The 17,470-nt window shown below is 58.5% G+C and overlaps 2 protein-coding genes across 10 annotated transcripts in view; one reads left to right on the top strand and one right to left on the bottom strand.

The window, feature by feature from the left end:
• The window catches only part of ILKAP (ILK associated serine/threonine phosphatase), a 33,460-nt gene extending 30,428 nt beyond the window's left edge, over window positions 1-3,032 (top strand). For both annotated transcript variants that reach the window (XM_034955471.4, XM_057301553.1), the window contains 2 exons: window positions 2,410-2,491; window positions 2,758-3,032. In XM_034955471.4, the coding sequence (XP_034811362.3) occupies window positions 2,410-2,491; window positions 2,758-2,898 (223 nt within the window). In that variant the 3' untranslated portion in view covers window positions 2,899-3,032. The remainder of the gene's footprint in view (window positions 1-2,409; window positions 2,492-2,757) is intronic.
• Window positions 3,033-4,590: 1,558 nt separating this feature from the next.
• On the bottom strand, window positions 4,591-16,359 carry ERFE (erythroferrone). Of its 8 annotated transcripts, none has more exons than XM_034955475.3 (8): window positions 15,657-16,106; window positions 11,762-11,884; window positions 10,622-10,724; window positions 9,461-9,723; window positions 9,277-9,385; window positions 9,100-9,190; window positions 7,785-7,863; window positions 4,591-5,094 (listed from the first exon to the last, which is right to left on the bottom strand). In XM_034955475.3, exons 1-8 carry the CDS (start codon window positions 15,858-15,860, stop codon window positions 4,978-4,980), a joined length of 1,089 nt encoding a protein of 362 aa, XP_034811366.2. In that variant the 5' UTR covers window positions 15,861-16,106; the 3' UTR covers window positions 4,591-4,977. The 8 variants fall into 8 exon arrangements, with proteins under 8 accessions (XP_034811366.2, XP_034811367.2, XP_034811368.2 ...); XM_034955476.3 differs by having other exon boundaries at window positions 4,591-6,510; window positions 15,657-16,102; XM_034955477.3 differs by lacking the exon at window positions 15,657-16,106 and adding an exon at window positions 14,281-14,601 and having other exon boundaries at window positions 4,591-6,510.
• Window positions 16,360-17,470: the final 1,111 nt, after the last annotated feature.

Raw genomic sequence — 17,470 nt, 5'->3', positions numbered from 1 at the left:
GGAGGGAAGGTGTGCATGGTGCTAGGCCCTGGGGGTGCAGAGATAAACAGAATGTGGTTTCTGCTCTGGTGGGGTCCACAGTGGTAGGGGACACACATGGGGATGGGCAGCTGCAGTCCAGTGTGTCCTAGGCATGTGCTGTGTGCTGGGGTCTTTGGCAGTAGGGGAAGGGGGGTATCCCTGTCAGAGAGAGGAGAAGGGCCTTCCTGGCAGAGGGAACACACAGTAAGGCATTAAAATGTGACAGTGTGAAAGCATGGCCAGACAGGCGCTTGAGGGACCGAGGGAGTGGTGGGAAAGTGATAGCAGGGTACTTTGGGGGCAGATCCTGAAGGGCCGGCCCTCAGCCCCATGCTGGAGAGTTTGAACTTTAGTTGATCATTGGTGGAGAATCATAGGTTTTTACACAGAGCCAGGATCGGTTGAGAAAGAGACTGTTCACTTGTTCATCTCCTGTTCTCCATGCCTAAGGGTACGGCACCGTGCTGGCCGAGGGCAAGGCCTCAACAGGTGATGGTTAAAGATGGCATTATGGGGCTAGGGAGGCCCGTGAGCAGCGGTGCAGCAGCTCTGGCCTGATGGTGAGGGCTGAACTAAGGCAATAGCAGGAGGGGGTCAAGGAAAGCTCCCGGAAGCAGGATTCACAGCACTGAGTTGATGAGGGGAGGCGAGAGACACTAGTGGCACTGTGGCGAGTGGTCCTCCGAGTGCTGCTCTGAGTCCTGCCCCAGTGCTGCGGATGAAGAGCGCGTGCCTTGCTTTGGCACTCGCCTGCTTGGCCTTGTCTTGAGCCACTGCCCCATTCTCCACATCTTCTTCAGTGTGTTTGTCATGTTCTCACGTACCGCGGGGTCCTCCATCATCTTTCCAGCAGCCGCCGCCTCTGGTTTTCTGAATGATGCACCTTCTGCTTTGCTTCCTAGCTCCCCTTCCTGGGTTGTAATCATGGGTCTGTGTGATTGGTTATTCAGGGTCTGACTTTCAGGACACTGGAAGGGGCGGGAGCCTGCCAGGACTAGGCCCCACTGTGTTCTTAGCATGGACGATATGCTCAGCAAATAGTGGCTGAGTGAAAGCCTAGTTAAACGAGGAAAACAGGCTGGGTGTGGTGGCTCACGCCTATAATCCCAACACTTTGGGAGGCGGAGGCAGGTGGATCACATGTGGTCAGGAGTTTGAGGCCAGCCTGGCCAACATGGCAAAACCTCATCTCTACCAAAAATACAAAAATTAGCCAGGCGTGCCAGCTACTCAGGAGACTGAGGCAGGAGAATCACTTGAACCTGGGAGGCGGAGGTTACAGTGAGTCGAGATCATGCCATTGCTCTCCAGCCTGGGCAACAAGAGCGAAAGTCCGCCTCAACAACAACGGCAGCAGCAGTAACAAAAAACAAACAAACAAAAAAACACAAAAAAACCCCACAGATATTACAGTGAGAAAAGGAGGGTGGCTTATACCGCAAAGCTGTGGGGATGCGTATTCCCCACCCCCAATGCCTGGAGAACTAGAACTGTCACATTGAATCCATTGGTGTTCAGAAAGATTCCAGGGACAGTCTAGGGGGGTTGGATTCTGAAAGGGAGAGCATGTGGTTTTCAAACACAGGAACACGCACAGCTGCACCTTCTTGGGCCTCGGACTTGGATGCAGCCCCAAGCTGTGCAGTGTGTGCCGAAGGATGTTTCACCGAGGCTGGGCTTATTCTCAGCTTTATGTCTGGAAGTGGTGTAAGGCCTATGGTGTTATAAATTCTTGTATATTTACCATAACACCCATGTTTTTATTCAGTGATTTTTCTTGAGTTTGTCTAAGAAAGTACAGCACCTAATGTTTGAGGTACTTAATAATTCTGTTAATTAGTGAAGAGAAGGATAGTCTCAGTTTTGATGTATAACATCCTATCCACAAATACTTGTAAGTAGTTTAAACCTTTGTCTCAGAAGTTTAAACCTTTGTCTCAGAAATTAAGTGGGTTTAAACAAATCTTAGCCTGGCCAGGCGCTGTGGCTCATGCCTGTAATCCCAGCACTTTGGGAGGCTGAGGCAGGTGAATCACCTGAGGTCAGGAGTTTGAGACCAGCCTGGCCAACATGGTGAAACCCTGTCTCTACTAAAAATACAAAAAATTAGCCGGACGTGGTGGCGGGCACCTGTAATCCCAGCTACTCAGGAGGCTGAGGCAGGAGAACAGGTTAAACTGGGAAGGTGGAGGTTGCAGTGAGCCAAGATTGCGCCATTGCACTCCAGCCTGGGCAACAAGAGTGAAACTCCATCTCAAAAAAAAAAAAAACCTTAGCCTTTGAATAGTTGGACAAATATTTATTTTATCTCCATCTCCAGGCCCTTTTTTTATTTTTTATTTTTTGGTTGGGCCTAAAACCCGTTTATATTTCTCCCTGGTGTTGTAGGTTCATTTTGTTGGCCTGTGATGGGCTCTTCAAGGTCTTTACCCCAGAAGAAGCCGTGAACTTCATCTTGTCCTGTCTCGAGGTGAGAAATCTCACACGGGGGTGGTGGTTGTCCCAACTGTGTCTTAGTTTTCAGAGAAGTAGAAGTTCTGAGACCCCATTTCCTCCCATTGTGGGACAGCCCTTGTGCCCTTTTGCAGTGTGAACTCTGCCTACTGACTCACTGGTCAGTTTGTCCTGCCAGCCCTGATGGAGACCAGAGCAGCTCTTCTTCCTGGCAGTCATGTCTCAGGAAAGTGACAGGGTGCAGGGTCACTCCATTCACTCATTCCCTTTCTCATCTGGTAGGATGAAAAGATCCAGACCCGGGAAGGGAAGTCCGCAGCCGACGCTCGCTACGAAACAGCCTGCAACAGGCTGGCCAACAAGGCGGTGCAGCGGGGCTCGGCCGACAACGTCACTGTGATGGTGGTGCGGATAGGGCACTGAGGGGTGGCGCGCGGCCAGGAGCACGCATGGTATTGACTTAAAAGGTTCATTTTGTGTGTGTGCACATTGTGTGTTTTGTGTACTCCTGTGGGACTCCCATGGTTGTAAATAAAGGTTTCTCTTTTTTTTTCCTAGTCTTTTGAGTTATTATACTGTGAGCACCTCTTGACCCTTCAGAGATTGTGTTTGCTTTTGAATATGCTGTCTTTCCTTGTTAAAACCATTATAGGCATCTTGGACTGGCTCGTAGTGGCCTGCAGGCTGCTGGTTGTGTGATGTTTTGTAGTTGACGGGCATTTTGCTGTGCTTTCACTCTCATGATGACCCTGGTTGGGGAAGTGGCATGTTGCAATGAAGAGACCCAGGGGATGACTGGTTAGTCAAGGCTAGGCCCAGACCAGGGCTTTGGGAACCCTCTAGCTCTTTTCAGTTTTCCCTATGGAAATAGTGTTGCAAAATGTTACATAGCATGAGCTCAGGCTTAGCCAGGAAATAGACTCATAGACAAGGTTACTCATGCATCAGACCTGCCAGAAACAGTACAGAATTAGCGATTCTCATTCCATTGGTGAGAGCTGCAGTCTGATGGAAGGAGTCTGTGGAGGACTCGGTTCAGCGGCTTCCATCTGGACTCCCTGGGTGTAGGTGTGCACCTTCCTGTTGGAGCAGGCAGCCGGCTGCTCAGCATGGCCCGGAAATTCTGCTTCCCACGTGAGGTAGGTGTGGGGAGTTGGCCCTGTGCTGGAATGAGGTTAATCTTTGCAATAACACCTCAAAGGGGGACACTTCTGTTAAAGATGTTAAAAGCATGAAAATCTGTTAAAGATGTTAAAAGCATGAAAAGAGTGCATGAAGAATAATAAGCTCAGAAGAATAAGCTTTAAAATACTTCTCAAGCACTTGTTTATATAGAAAACATGTCATCATTATGACTGTAAGTAGTTTTTAGTAAAGCAGCTCTTGGATCCTTTTGTGTAAATGTTTGGCTCAGGATGATGTAAGATTCTAAAAATTTGCGTTTTCAGAATCTGTTTTGTAATGTTCCCTGGCCCCCGCCCAACACACACACATGGTTTTATCACCCAGTTGAGTGAGTGAGTGGAATTGGTATCCATGCTGCGAGGACCGCAGTGGTAAAGGCTTCGTGTAAACCTTAGATGCCTCCTGGGGGTCTGTTGTGTAAAAGCCACAAGTAAGAACTGAACGAAGTGTTGGTGCTGCCCCTTCCTTCCCCAGGGAGTTTTAAGAGCCAAGTACCCATTTCAGTTTGAGGACTGGGACATTGTACAGTGTGGCCTCATTGAAGAAAAGAGCCCTGGCACCCCAGAATCAGGAAATAGAACCATTCATTCATTTGGTAACTATCTTCCTATAGCAAACCAGGTGTTTGCACACTGATGTCTGTGACTCATACATCCCTATGTCCCACTGTTCCCGAGAGGCTTGACCCTAGTTTCCCAGGAAGGTTCACTCCCAGCCTTCAAGGGAGTCCCTCCCACTAGAGGCTGGAGGCCATCTCCACTTCACCTTCCAGGTTCCTCCTTACCGTGCTTAGTTAGTGAACCTGGGCTAAAGGATTGATTCTGGATCTTAAGGTCTGCCTTTTGTTTTGTAACTGTTGTGTCACATAGTTCTTAAGTACTTGAACCACCCCACGAAGTCAGTTATATAAATATATTCCACCTGGCAGTATTTATTAGACAATAAATACTTTAATAAATTGCTGCATAACACACTGAGAAAATGAAAGAGATGTGGATATGTGGCTTTTACAAGAGTGAAAGATAAGTTCTCTAGAATATCTGTGCCCAGTGGATACAAAGTGAAATCTAGATAAGGGCGTGGCCACATCACCCCCTTATCAAAACACACGGATGCAGTACCCAGGCCAGCCCAGTACTTCTAGGTAGGGTGGGTGTGAGTCCTACTGAGAATCGCACCAGGCCTTTCCCAGGGCAGAGTGTTTGGTTTTTGTGTGTTACTGCACTTGGGGATGGAGATGTTTGATTCGGTGTTGGGGTTTGGAAGCTGGGCTCCTGGGGATCATTCGGGCCTGGTGGCAGCCACCTCATCCGGAGGCTAGTTAGTTAGAAGGTGAAGGTGACTGGCCACTGCTCCCTTCTCTCCCAGGCCTGAGCGCCCTTGCCAGACCAGCTTGGCTCCCAGGAGGTCCTGAGGCACCAGGTTCTTCGTAGCCTGTTGTGTGGGGAGGCAGTGGGTTAACTCTTCCTCAGCAGGTAGGAGGCCCTGGAGGTCGCTGCCGAGGGCCTTGTCCTCTTCACTACCTACTCTGGGACAGTCCTGTACTTTGGGGAAAATGTGGGAGGCTACATTTGAGGAGGCTGCGGGCTCACAGCCTGTGTGTCCTCATGAGAGCTGCCGTCCCCATCCCCAGGCCCCATCACCGCCGCAGGAGCACAGCAGGCTTGGGACCAGCCCTCCCAAGACCACCCTTTCTTGGGACCATCTCTCGTCCACCACCTGTCCAATGTCAGCGCCGCATGGCCACCCAAGTGGGAAAGATGCTTGGGAGGCTCATCCCAGAGCCGCTGGACCCAGCCAGGCCCTGGCACCCCTGGTGGAAGACTCTGCTTCAGCTATTCGGATGATGGATCAGCAGGCCCGGCTGTCTCCAATCTGTAAAGACGTTCTAGATCTTTCCTCTGGTGGGTGGCTCCTACCAGTGAGTCAGCACCTCAGAGGGGAGGGGAAAAGGGATCTCATCCACCTCTGGAGAGGGTGGAAGGGGCCTTGGCCGTGAAAAGATTTGCAGAGGAAGGAAGAGTGGAGCTCCCATTTGGAAAGGCCTTCTGAGGTGAATTTGTGAGTTAATCTTGCATACATTAGAACTAGAAGCTGGGCCCAGACTTACTGTCCCCCAAAGGCCCTTGTCCAGTGTCCCTCTGGCCCAGGCTAGGCAGTGCTCAGCTCCACTGGCAGGTAGAACACGGTTAGGGGAGGGGCAGGGAAGACCAAGGAGCCCAGATGGAGACCAGGGGAGTGGTGAGTGACCCCGTCCCTTCTAAGCAGTAAGAACACACAGCGTACTTCCCTGTGGCAGCCCCCTCAGCCCTGCGTCAGCTGACCCTCTCCCAGGTAGGGGCCCTGGCTGGTGCGCTCTGCACTCCATGAGAACATGAAGAGAGGTGGAAAAGGTGGGGCTGGGCACAGGAAAGATGCAGAGGCCATCTGGGCAGGTGCTGAGCAGGCCAGGAAAGAGTCGGCCTGCAGCTGGGGACTAGCAGGTGCCCCCAGGCACGCCGACTCTTTCTTTCCTGGATAAGAGCCCAAGATGGTGTCCTGAATCAACCCTGGCTCCGGGACCACCAGCGTGCATGTCACGTCCGTAGGCCTGCCTGTAGTGGCTCTGTGGGCTGAACTGCAGTGGCCAGTGTGGGCAGAGTTCCGGGTGGGCGTCCTCCTCCATGTGGCCACTGCTACTCTGACACTGTCCACACATTGTCTAGATCTGTGCTCCATTTGCCCCTGAGAGGAAGGGCCTGTGGTGGCCGCTCACACGCCCAGGAGGACAGCACTGAAGTGGGAGCCACTGCGCACTGTGAGGGAGCAGCCGCTGGCGTTGTCCAAGAACACGGAGGTCCACTGCCCCATCTGCAAGGAGGGTGCCTTTGAGGCACTGGGCCACCCCAACAGTCTGCAGAGGCGACCCAAGGGCCAGCCAGCCACACTCCCTCCTGCCCACTCAGCCCCGCTTTTGGGAAGGGCTCAGGCCCAGAGAAGAATGTGGCCGCCAAGGTCACAGAGCAAGGGCCCGCACGGGTTGGGCCCCACCCAGCACCTCTTCTGCTTTCCCTGCAGCGCCCTACAGTTTGCGTGTGTGGGAGCGGGCCCCTGCTCAAGGCCAGAGTGGGATTCAAGAGTCCAACAGGTTTCTCAGCTGCAGGGCTTCTCAGAGCCTGCAAGGGCTCCAAGTCAGGTGGGAGGGTGGCCCTTCCCCACAGGCAGTCATTTGGCAGAGCCTTCCGTGAAACCAGCACTCTAGCCTGGCTGCTCCAAACGTGGTCATGCACCAGCAGCGTGGTCATGCTGAACCAGCAGCGTCACATTCCCTGGGAACCCCCGGAAATGCAGAATCTGGGATCCACCCAGACCTGCCTCAGGATCTGCATCTTAAGATCCAGGTGGGGCAGAGACCATCTGAGTTCACCAAGCATGCTGTGCGGCACCCAGAAGGGACCCCTAAATGCCTTTCAGCAAGCACAGACTCTGGGCCAGACAGCCTGGCCTCCATTTCTGGCTCTGCTGTGTGAACTTGGGCTAACTCGGGGAGTAGCACTACCTTCTCCAAAGCTCTGGGAGAATTCAATAGCAGCTGTTATTCCACACACCTGCACTCAATTGTTTTCTTTGTTAGTAAATTCCACCTTTATGTCCGTTTCTCTACCACTTGCCAAAATTCCCACAGTGCCAGAGATGGTCACTTAGGGTTTTAGGTAGGAAAATAACATATCTGGCTTCCCATAGTCACAGGGGACTCAGGGCGTCAGCCTGGGCAGAGTGCTGGCCTCCATTCCCTCCCTGCACCGGTCCCTTCAGCGGGCTTGTGGTGGCTGGGAGTACTGGGCCTCAGGATGAGGTGCTCAGGGAGTCTGAATATTGGGAATGCAGAGCGGAGCAGCTGCTCAAGCGGGCAGGTGCCCTCGGGGAAGGGCTGTGTTTGGAGGAAGGAGATGAGGACTTGAAGCCTGGCTGCGCCCAGACCAAAGTGAGCGCTTGGCATGTCCTGGACCCTCTCCCAGGCCTGGAGTCTGAGGGTGCTGCACACAACCCAGTGATCCTGAGCATCTAACAGCACCCTTCTGCACCCAGCCACCCGTGGCCATGCCCAGGCGGTGCCCCTCCATGCCCAAGCCTGCCCCACTCACCTGCAGGTACAGGACGCCATTCACAGAGATGGTGAAGAGCTCACTGCTGCTCTCCAGGCCCATGATGGCCTCCAGGGAGCTGTAGCCAAAACAGAAGGAGGGTCAGCCTGCCCCATGAGACCCCACCAACTTCACCCATGACACACAATCCTGCCAGCAGCCAACACATGCCCAGCAAAGTGCCTGACCCTGGCCAGGTCTTCCAGTGGAGGTGGTGTCTGAACTGAGTCCCCAAGAGGAGGAAGGACACAGGGCCAGAGGCATGCTTGCTGTATTGGGAAAGGCAAGGCGAGGGCCCAGCAAGAGGCAGCAAAGCCCTGGCTCTGATGGGAAACAGGACACTGGCTGATGCAGCCGGAAGTGGGGATGTGGTGGCAGGTGATGCTAAGTTGGTTCAGGCCAACACACTCTGGGGGTTCAAAGGCAGACTAAGAAGTTTTGGACTTGATCCATTCATTCAAGTCTGCTCCAGCTATCCTACCCGCAGGGCATCTCCGCTGTACCTGGGCTCCCTTCTGGGTGTGGGGAGACAGGGAGCTCACAGTCACTGCACTCGTGGGCCAGATGGTGCAGGAGCAAGGGATGCGATCATGGGGAAGAAAGTTCCCGGGTGAGGAGTGGGAGGGCGACTGAGGAGGGGGCCTCCAGAAAGCTGTCTGGAGAGGCCTCTTGGAGTAACACTGGTGCTTCGAGCCCCAAGATGAAAGTCCCTGAGGTGGGAAGGAGTTGGGAGGCTAGGAGGAACCCGGCCTCCTAGGACCTGGGGAGGAGGTGAAGGTCTGGGCAGGGAGTGGCCTGGAAAGGTTTTTGTTTGTTTGTTTTTTTGAGACGGAGTCTCGCTCTGTTGCCCAGGCTGGAGTGCAGTGGCGCTATCTCGGCTCACTGCAAGCTCCGCCTCCCGGGTTCACGCCATTCTCCTGCCTCAGCCTCCGGAGTAGCTGGGATTATAGGCACCCACCATGCCCGGGTAATTTTTTGTATTTTTAGTAGAGACGGGGTTTCACCGTGTTAGCCAGGATGGTCTCGATCTCCTGACCTCGTGATCCACCCGCCTTGGCCTCCCAAAGTGTTGCGATTACAGGCGTGAGCCACCGCACTCGGCTGGAAAGGTCATTTTTAACAGCTCCCAGTTGCTGTGAAGGGAAGGCCTGATAGGGGCAGAAGTAGACCGGGAGACCTGGAAGAAGGTGTGGGGTCACCTAGGCCACGGTGGGGTGTGAACGGGCGGAAGCCCCGTCCAGTGCCTGTTTAACCACCTCCAGCTTGTGGAGGCCGAGCGAATGCGGGTGTGGGGTCCGGGCCGGGGTACACTCACGCGTTGCGCTGGCACCGGGACTGGATGCAGATGAGCAGGCGCAGGTGGTCCCGGGGGCGCGGCAGCCCCCTCCTCGGCGGCTCCCCGAGCGCTGCGGGGGAGGGTGGGACGTGGTCACGCGGGCGGGCGGCGGGGTGGGCGACAGGGCGGGCGATCCTCCCACGCCCCGGGCCTCACCCACGTGCAGCGTGGCGGCGAGAGCGTAGAAGCCAGCCACGGGCGCCCTGTACTGGCCGCTGGTCAAGTTCAGGCCCGGGCCGCGGCGGAAGGCACCCTCGGCGTCGGGCTGCGAGGGGCACGGATGGTCACCCCGGCTACCGCTCGGCCGGACCCACCCGCCCTCCCGCGCGCCGGCACTCACCAGGTAGTAGACGCCAAGCTCGTGCAGCGCGCGCCGCTCCACCAACGCGTTCCGGCGCAGGCGGCAGAGGAAAGCGGCCTCCACGCGCGGCGCCCGCGGCCCCGGGGCCAGGGGCGCGGCCAGCAGTGCCAGCACGTCCCCCGCCACGTCGTCGTCGTCCTCCCCGGCGGTGGCCGAGACCGGGGCGAGGCTCGCAGCGACCGGCCCGGCGGGGCCACGCGTACAGGGTTCGGGCTCCGCGCGCTCCCGCTGCCGCACCGCGCCTGGCACAGAGCGAGCGGTGGCCGCGCGCCAGGGACCCCTCACCCGCCCGCCGCGTGGGTCCAGCCCTGAACCACAGGTGCTAGCGAGACGAGGGGCCTGCCGGGCGCAGGGGTGGGGCGAGGCCGACGCCCCCTCGGCCTGAAGGGCCTCGGAGTCTTTGCGTCCTGACCCTGCAGCGGCTCCCGTTTCCCTCAAGATTTGGGAAGCTCGGGCAGAAGTGCCCCAGCGCCCTTGGCCTCCAGCCTCACCTCTACCCCACCCACATTTTCCAAAGACGCTGGGGGTAAAATAAGCGATTGCAGCTTTACTGGAAGTACAAGGAGGTTCTTCAGCGCAGAAGGTGCTATATTTAAACGAACAAGACATTGAACTAAAAGGAAAAAACGGCTCAATTCTAATGACTAATGTGAGCCGCCGCTCCGCAGGAGGCCTCAGTGTGGACTCCGCGGCTCCGCTCAGCCCTGCCTCCTCCAGGGCAGGCTGCCCCAGCCCTGGCCAGTGGTGACTGTGGGTGCCAGGCCAAGCTCCACCTGGTGCTGCCCCATACACTAGCCTCTGCCTTTCACTGGGCTCTCCTGACTTCCAGGCAGGGCATAGGCGCTGGTCCCTGAGCACCTGCCATACTGAGTGGCCAGGTCCACCTTCCTCTGTGAAGCCTTCTCCTGGCCATGGTTCCCAACCCCCAGCCATCCCCAGCCCTGACCCTTGGCAGACATGGGCCAAGATGGGGCAGAGACTGAACCTGGCCAGCTCCACTGTCCTTGAGTCCAGCCCAGAGCAGGTGCCTCCTTGGGTGCCCGCCAAAGTGTTGAGGTTGGCCCTGTTAGCTCCTCGGGACACCCTCCCAGGCCCTGCTCACAGCGGGGTGTGTGTGTCCCAGCCGGTGCACACCCCTACCTTTCAGCAGCAGCTGGAACTCCTTCAGCAGCGCCTTGGGTGGAATGATGGGGCCTGGGGGGCCCTGGGGACCGGGAGGCCCAGGGGGCCCTGGCAAGCCGAACTGAAAGGGAACCTTGGCAGTGAGGACATGTGAGGAGCAGGCTGGGAGCCACAGCATCCCCTGTGCAAGCTCTTGCCACTAAGAGGCAGGCAACAGAGCTCCCCAGTGGGCTCCAACCTCCAGCCAAGGATCTACCTCAGTGAAAGCTTCTCCTGGAGTGAGTACAAGGACTGTGCTGGAGGTGGGGGCCCTCGGGGCGGGGCTTTGGCAGGGAAGGACTCTGCTCTGAGTGGGGAGGCAGAGGGCTGAAGCCCGCTCCTGCGGCCAGGCCTCGTGGAGGGAAGAAGACTCTAGGCTGCTTTTGGGGACTTGCATCTCAGGGTCTGCACTGGGCCCCAGTCCACCATCAGCAGGTCCCCACTAGGCTGGGTTGGGACCCGAACCAGAAGCCAGTGAGCCCCCTGTGGGGAGAAGCTTAGGGCAGGGCCAGGAGGCTGGGCAGAGGTAGAAGGCCAGGCCACGAGGACAGCGCGGCCTGTGCACCTGCCTCATGCGCTCCGAGCTGGCCTTCCATCGTGTGTTCAGATCCCAGGCAGGTGATACTGGCCCCCAGGGGACAGAGAAGCCCACACCCCGTATTTTCCATTTTGGGGGCTCCAAGCAAGAGGCAGCACCAGGACCAAGCACCAAGTTTCTGCCCAGGCCAAGACCTAAGGCTGAGTGAGGGTGAGAGCGCAGCAGCCACCAGGACCCCGTGCCCCTAGTCCCTGGGAGCCAGGCACTCCTGCAGGCCCCTCCAGCGTGGACAAGGTTCTCACCACAGCCTGGGCTAGCCCAGCCTCCCTGGCCTGGATGCAGACGGAGGAGAAAAGAGGGAGAGCCTGGCATTTTAGGGGTGTGGGGAAATGGTTGGGACCAGGCCCCTAACTCGGGGCTCCCCCTGGGGCTGCCTGGGTTGTTTCTCTCTGTTCTCTGTCCCCAGGCCGAGGCGTGAGGGGTGTGCTATTGGAAATGTTCAGGATGTAGGAGTGGGAGTGGATGAGGAGTGAGGAGGCGGAGCCCCCCACGGCCTGGCACTGACGGGATGCCGGCCTCACCTTCAGCTTCTTGGCCTTGCCCCTGCTCCTCTTCTTGCCATTGACACCCTTGTCACTCTGCCTGACGAAGAGCATCCAGGCGTCCCGGGGGTCGACGCTGTGTGCACGCTCAGCGGTGGGCTCCTGGAACACAGCCAGCCCAGCAGGGTGGTTGGCCTCACTGGGCTCCTACCAAGCAGGTGGGACACTTTGCAGGAGGTGACTGTGTGGCCTTCTGTACTCTGGGACCCTGGTCCTTGTCACCTGTGGTGCCCTCAAAGGCAGTGCCTCAAAGGCAGCTCCCAAAGGGGCCCCAACCCCTCACAGCTTCTCCCCCGGCCCGTGGAGGATGACTCCTAGGGAACGGGCCACACCTCGGCCTGGCCTTGGCACTCATGGGAGAGGCAGACCCAAGATGCCTGGAGGGAAAATGGGGGGCAGGGCTCGGGTATAGGGGTGAATCCCCATACTGCTGGGCCTCCTTCCTCCAGAGGAGCTGCAGTGATCACACCGTCCTCCAGTCACCAGGAGGATCCGACCACTGGAGCACCCATAGGTGCTCAGGAAGAAGCAACTGTGATTATCAGGGAGCCCAACTACTAGCCAACCCTCCTCTGTCCATCCTCCCCCAGTGTCAGAAGTTCTAAGGAGGCAAATTCAGCCCTCACAGCTGCCTCAGGTTACAGTCCAGTGGGGGAGAGGACCAGGCGAGCTGTCATGACGCGAGGCCTCTGTGTGAGACTTTCATTTCCTCAGCACTTCTGAGACACTGACACATGGACAGTGATGCTTCCGGAAGTTCCCATTCCTGTCCGCGCTGCATCCTGACTGATGCTGACACTGAGCACAGTTTTGGGAGGGACCTTCCTGGGAGAGGCCTTGGGCTATCTGGGCTCCAGGCAAGGCTGCCAGCTGGGAAGGAAACCGGCCCAAGAGGGCTTAGATGAGGTCATGGGTGCTGACGCTGGGGGCTGACGGAAGGACCCTGGGATTTTAGAGCTGACTGGGCCCTTTTATCAGAGACAAAGCCGGCTGCCAAGTCACTGCCTTTGGTTCCTGGCTGATCTGGGGGGATGCAGGGCCTTCTTTTGGGAGCTGGCTGACCAATGCGCAGGCCAGGGTGTTGTGGTGGGAAGATGGGGGCTGCGGTGCCGAGGAGCCTGTGGTCGGGTGGAGAAAGGGTTCAGGGGCCCAGGGCCCTCAGCGCTGCTCAGTGCTTCCTTGTGCCTTAGAGGGTCAACTGCACCACCTGCTGGCTGATCTCCCCTCTACCCCCTCCCAGGACCCTCTTCCACTTCCCGTGTGCCCTCCGCGGAAACATGCGGCTAGGATGCTGCACACCGTCCAGGAGGGGTGTGCCCAGCTGACCCTCCCAGCTGCACCTGTGGCCTGTGGCCGGACCCCGACCCCAGTGTGGTTTGCAGGTAGAGCTGTAACAGGCAGAAGCTGGCATCCCAGGAGACGGCCCCAGCAATGGGGGTGGGTATTGGGCAGCTGCCCTGGTTCCAGCCACAAGGGGTCTCTCAGAAACAAGCCTTGTAGCCTGGGAGGACCTCTGGTGTCACCGTGTCCCCCACAAATAGGGTCCAAGGCCAAAACTCCACCTGGAAGCACCTGAGCCCCGTTTGCCTCCTGCTGACAGTGCCCTGACATTTGGCTGCTGTGCCCACCTGGGTGGTTTGGCCAACTGCACGGGGAGGGGGTGCCTTCAGTCCCTGGGAAGTGGCTGGGTGTGATGGGGCTGGGATAGAGAATTCTGGGGGACCCCAGGCCTGGCTGCACCCCTGTCCTCTCTAGTAGATGCGTTCCTGGCTCTCCCCTCTACTGCCCCTGAGCATCTTCAGAATAAACAGCCGCCCACCCCGGCTTCCCTGGGGCAGCCCTGTCTCCCTGACCCAAGGCCCGGCCACACCGAGGGCTCCTCTGAAGTTCTCCCCTCCTCAGGCCTGGGCCACACCTCCCCAACCGGACCACCCTCTGCTCGGCAGTCCAGGCTCCAAAACCCTGGAGAGGAGGGGGCAGGGCAGAGCTCAAGATCACCCACTCACGGCCAAAAGCCACTTGACCACTTGACTCAAAGCCACATGTCATTCCCCACCCTGAACAGCCCCCTGACCCCAGATCCGCAGGAAAACACTTTTTGTTTTTCAGATAATTGCACCAAATAGATTGGGGGCGGTGGCAGTAATTCGCTTACACTTTTTACAAGTGCGTTCTTCCCAATTTCCTCAAATCAAGTTATTTACACTTTATCTATTTCCCAACTTCCTTCTGTCCCAAAAGAAAAGGGGGGTTTCGCCGACCTAGCAGAACCTTGCTTTAAGTCAAACTACCCCAAAGCCAAAGTCAAGGCTGCCCCGCCGGGCTGAGGGCGGCGTCTACACGGCCCTGAGTCTCTGCGGAGCCCCGGAGCCCCGGTGCCAGGCGTTGCAGCAGCCCTCGGGGGTGAGGGCGGGCTCGGCCTCCACGTCCGCCTCCCGCCGCCCCGAGCCGGGGCTTGCGGGCGCGGGCTGGGTCTGGAGCAGGCCCGGGCGTCTTACCGGCGGACGAGCGGCCGGCCCCGCGCGGCTCTCCCCGGGGCCCCGGGGCAGCTCGTTCCCGGGCGGCGGCTCCTTGCGGGCGCGGCTCCTCGAGGGCGCCCCAGGCTCCGGGGACCCCAGGCCCGCGGCGGCGGCCAGCAGGCCCGCGTAGACGAGCAGCAGGCGGGCTCCGGCGGGGCGGCGGGCCGGGGCCATGCGGGCGGCGGTTCCCTCGCGGCTCCGAGCTCGGCGTCTCGGACGCCCCGGGCTCCTCGCCTTATAACGCGCTTGAATCCCCCGCCTCGCCCGAGACCGCGCGCCCGCCCGCGCCCCCTCCCGGCTCCCGTGCGCGCTGCATGGGGATGGGGGGAGTGTCCGGGCTGGGGAGGGGGAGTGGGGGAGGGGGCACGGGGAGCGGGGCAGGGCAGGGAGAGCTAGGGGTGTTCCCCTGCTGGGCGCGTCCCCCCTGCAACTCCTGGTTCTGGGGTCCCTCCTTCGCGCTGTCCAGCGCTTCTGCTTCCTGGGGATCGAGGCGCCCCTTCTCCCAGCCCTGGACCCTCGGCCCTCGCGACCCCATTTTCTTTGCGGGGAGCCAGGCGCTGCCTCCTCCCAGCCGGCCCGAGGCATCCTTTCTCCTCGCTCTGTCCCCCACGTCCTCTGCAGGGACCCCCGAGGTACCCCCTCCCCATTCTCCTGGCTGCGCCCCGCAAAGCCCAGGCCTCTATGACACAGGTGGAGCAAATCTGAGCCGGGAGACCCTCAGGGCCCCTTCTCAGCGCCCCTTTCCCAGGCGGGAACTCCCCTTTCCAGGCCGCCCTCCGTCCATGGCTGGCGTGCTCTGAGCGAAGGGATTCACTGTTCTTCCCCACCTGTCGCACCTGCCGGGACCCAGAAGACGCAGGGAGCCAAGAAACAACTCAGAACAGCCGCCCTGCCCTGGTGGGGCCGAGCGGGGCCTGGGCTGGGAGAACTGACCCCTATCGTGCCCTAGCGGGGGTGTGGGGGCAGACCAGACCGGAAGCCAGGCTGCCCACCGCCCACCGGAATCAGTGCCCCCAGAGGTGGACCAGACCCTGCAGGCCTCGGAGAAGGTGGCAGAGAGGCCTCTGGGCGGCCCTACCAGGAAAGAGCCAGCCCCAGCCCCACCCTACCCCTGGCTTTGTTATATCGCATGCCCTTTTGGCTATCTGCCCCACCACTGGACGCTAAGCCGAGGAGGGTCGCACACTTGGCTCGCTTGCCCCACCCCCAAGGCACCTGCCCCTGGTGGGTACACAGTGCTTTTTGTTAAAGAACGGGAGAAGGCTCCGCTGGAAAAGCACCTTACACTCACACCGAGGGCTGCTGTTCCCGGGGAACTCTTTTGAGAAGAGCCCGCTGGGGAAAGGAGGCCTTACCCTGTCCTGGTTCACAGGATGTGGCAGCAGGGACTGAAAGGGGCACCAGCAGCCGCAGGTGGTGCCCCCCAGGCTTGGGGATGGGCCAAGTTCCGTCCTCAGATGCAAGCTGGCCTTTGTCGCCTGCCTTCTCTGGCGACTCATGCGATGTTCCACCTGGCTGGCCTCATGCCTGGCAGGTGGGGAAACCAGGAAATACTTCATACTTTAGGAAAAGCATGGGATCAGAAGGTAATTATTCCCTGTGATTCCACCCCTTTTCCCATAGGATATGGGAATGGTGTAGAGTTGGGTGGGGAGGATGTTTAAAGAAAAACATGCCCTGCCCAGCATGAGAATCCGCCCGGCACGAGAATCCGCCCGGCACGAGAATCCGCCCAGCATGAGAATCTGCCCGGCATGAGAATCCGCCCGGCATGAGAATCCGCCCGGCATGAGAATCCGCCCGGCATGAGAATCGGCCCGGCATGAGAGAGAATCCGCCCGGCACGAGAATCCGCCCGGCACGAGAATCCGCCCGGCACGAGAATCCGCCCGGCATGAGAATCCGCCCGGCGTGAGAATCGGCCCGGCGTGAGAATCCGCCCGGCGTGAGAATCTGCCGAGCATGAGAATCCGCCCGGCATGAGAATCCGCCCGGCATGAGAATCTGCCGAGCATGAGAATCTGCCCGGCATGAGAATCCGCGCGGCACGAGAATCCGCCCGGCACGAGAATCCGCCCGGCATGAGAATCCGCCCGGCATGAGAATCCGCCCGGCATGAGAATCCGCCCGGCATGAGAATCCGCCCGGCATGAGAATCTGCCGAGCATGAGAATCTGCCCGGCATGAGAATCCTCCCGGCGTGAGAATCCGCCCGGCGTGAGAATCCGCCCGGCACGAGAATCCGCCCGGCACGAGAATCCGCCCGGCACGAGAATCCGCCCGGCACGAGAATCCGCCCGGCGTGAGAATCCGCCCGGCACGAGAATCCGCCCGGCGTGAGAATCGGCCCGGCGTGAGAATCCGCCCGGCGTGAGAATCTGCCGAGCATGAGAATCCGCCCGGCATGAGAATCCGCCCGGCATGAGAATCTGCCGAGCATGAGAATCTGCCCGGCATGAGAATCCGCCCGGCATGAGGAGAATCTGCCCGGCACGAGAATCCGCCCGGCACGAGAATCCGCCCGGCACGAGAATCCGCCCGGCATGAGAACCTGCCCGGCACGAGAACCTGCCCGGCACGAGAATCCGCCCAGCATGAGAATCCGCCCGGCATGAGAATCCGCCCGGCATGAGAATCTGCCCGGCAGGGGTAAGTCCCATGGACTTACTCTGTGAAGATGTCTATCAATGGCAGGTGAGGACACAAGAGGGAAGTCCTGCCTTTAAAAGCCACAAATGGGCCAGACGCGGTGGCTCACGCCTGTACTCCCAGCACTTTGGGAGGCCGAGGCAGGTGGATCACCTGAGGTCAGGAGTTCGAGACCAGCCTGACCAGCATGGTGAAATCCCGTCTCTACTAAAACTACAAAAATTAGCCGGGTGTGGTGGCGAGCGCCTGTCATCCCAGCTACTCAGGAGGCTGAGGCAGGAGAATTGCTTGAACCTGGGAGATGGAGGTTGCAGTGAGCCAAGATCACACCACTGCACTCCAGCCTGGGTGACAGAGCGAGACTCCGTCTCAACAAAAAGCCACAAATGATTTTTTTTTTAAAAAAGACCAATACAATGAAAACATCTGAATTCCTATAAAACATGCAAGTCTTTAAGACACATTTGAGAAATATGAGAAACACTGGCTTAGGTCATATGTGCCCAGCAAGATATCTGAA

The sequence above is a fragment of the Pan paniscus genome, chromosome 13 (assembly GCF_029289425.2).
Source record: "Pan paniscus chromosome 13, NHGRI_mPanPan1-v2.0_pri, whole genome shotgun sequence".
NCBI lineage: Eukaryota > Metazoa > Chordata > Mammalia > Primates > Hominidae > Pan > Pan paniscus.
The sequence above is the reverse complement of the archived record's forward strand: the minus strand, read 5'-3'. Positions and strand labels throughout refer to the sequence as shown.

Coding starts and splice junctions, on each gene's coding strand:
- ERFE (XM_034955472.3), bottom strand. CDS start 15,860: ATGAAGTATTTCCTGGTTTCCCCACCTGCCAGGCATGAGGCCAGCCAG. Junction 10,725..11,761: donor GCAAGGCCAAGAAGCTGAAG/GTGAGGCCGGCA, acceptor GTTCCCTTTCAG/TTCGGCTTGCCAGGGCCCCC. Junction 9,191..9,276: donor CGCCGCCACGCTGCACGTGG/GTGAGGCCCGGG, acceptor CCTCCCCCGCAG/CGCTCGGGGAGCCGCCGAGG.